Source organism: Arachis duranensis, chromosome 9 (genome assembly GCF_000817695.3).
Source record: "Arachis duranensis cultivar V14167 chromosome 9, aradu.V14167.gnm2.J7QH, whole genome shotgun sequence".
In the NCBI taxonomy this organism is placed as follows: Eukaryota; Viridiplantae; Streptophyta; class Magnoliopsida; order Fabales; family Fabaceae; genus Arachis; species Arachis duranensis.
In genome coordinates this window covers 32,858,311-32,859,797 of record NC_029780.3, presented here as the reverse complement: position 1 = coordinate 32,859,797, position 1,487 = coordinate 32,858,311, and the positions used below count along the sequence as shown (strand labels likewise).

The following is a 1,487-nucleotide window of genomic DNA, read 5'->3' as shown; positions in this document are numbered from 1 at the left end:
ATAATTAGATGCTAAGACATGCAACCAGTGATATAGTTGGTTGAATACTCTTTTGGATAACTATATTATTAAGGGCTGTTATGATGATTCCCTTATTCTATTATTATGGTATCATGTCTTAAGTTTCAATTTTCAACAGATGGCTTCTTACTTTCTTCAACAAATTCATAATGCCTTATTTTATTACAAAATCATGTATACTACTGCAGTCTTTAAAATTGAATAAACGAACATATAAAAACAAAACCAGCTTAATTATATTTATATTCATTTATCAAAAGTGATCAATAGCAACAAATGCCATACCCTAACCAACTTAACAACCAAGATCACCATGTTTCACAGTATTCCAGAAGTAACATTTGATCTCTCTAAACTACACCACTAAACAGGTTTCTGACTACAATTCCAGCAACAAATGCCAACATAACACATCCAACACTACTGCATCTAATTTGACTAAAATTCAATCTAGCTTTCTTCAAATGAATTTCTAAGCCAACCAATCTTTCCTCTAGCTCCCTAACTTTGTTATCATCTGCAGAAGAATGATCTTCTTTATGATTCTGATTCAGCTTCAAACCTCCGAACAAAAGAGTCTTCGCAGCATCCTCATTGAATGATGCAACATAATCATCAAGCCAATAAAAGTATTTGCAATGAGGTGTTGGAGTCTACAAAATAATATTCTTTATTATGAATCTATTGAAAAACAGAATGAACATAATTTTAATTCTTGATAAACCTACCTTGAAGTATGACCATCAATGAGAAACAAAGTGAACAAAATTTTAAATGTTAATAAACCTACCTTGAAATATGGGCATCGAAAGAATAGTCTGTTTGGGTTCATATCGGTTCCAGACATGAACAAAATTGCATAAATTCCACAATTACACTCTGGGGCAACCCACTTCTTCTTCCACCTTGATCCCACACTCCCAGTAACATTCAAACTCCAACTTGATTCGTTTTCATCTCTCCCACTTCGCCGATTTGATGTCGATCCACGTTCTTCACTATGAACCATGCTGTACTAGGGTTTACAGTCGAACACAGTGATACATTTTCAGAGTATATAGTGAAGTAGCGCAGCATTTGAACCTCCCATCCCACACAAAACGACAGCGTTTTTATTTGGGAGAAAGGGACAGATCGATCCCTGTCCATTTTTAAATTGACAGCTTGGCACTTCAAGGACACTTAGCAGCCAGCTCATCACCGTTAAGTGACACGTATGCTTATTCCGGTTGTTTTCAACGCCGGAAGGCACAGAAGGACCGCTATGTCTCACGGAATGCAAAGACAGGGACCGGAACGTACCTTTTTTTTGGACAGGGATCGCTTTGTCCTTATGAAAATTGGACAGGGACCGGATTGGGTGTTTACTCCATTTTTAATATCTTTTCGACCAAGTATCCTCATATTCATCAATAATAATATGAGATTTTCTTCAACCCATCTAAAAAACTCACACATTAATTGTG

At 36.0% G+C, this 1,487-nt stretch overlaps 1 protein-coding gene across 1 annotated transcript; it reads right to left on the bottom strand.

The window, feature by feature from the left end:
- Positions 1-314: 314 nt before the first annotated feature.
- On the bottom strand, positions 315-1,282 carry LOC127741481 (uncharacterized). The gene is made up of 2 exons (XM_052254031.1): positions 812-1,282; positions 315-674 (listed from the first exon to the last, which is right to left on the bottom strand). The coding sequence occupies exons 1-2, from the start codon at positions 1,028-1,030 to the stop codon at positions 372-374; spliced, it is 522 nt and encodes a 173-aa protein (XP_052109991.1). The 5' UTR covers positions 1,031-1,282; the 3' UTR covers positions 315-371.
- Positions 1,283-1,487: the final 205 nt, after the last annotated feature.

Coding starts and splice junctions, on each gene's coding strand:
- LOC127741481 (XM_052254031.1), bottom strand. CDS start 1,030: ATGGTTCATAGTGAAGAACGTGGATCGACATCAAATCGGCGAAGTGGG. Junction 675..811: donor TTCGATGCCCATATTTCAAG/GTAGGTTTATTA, acceptor ATTATTTTGTAG/ACTCCAACACCTCATTGCAA.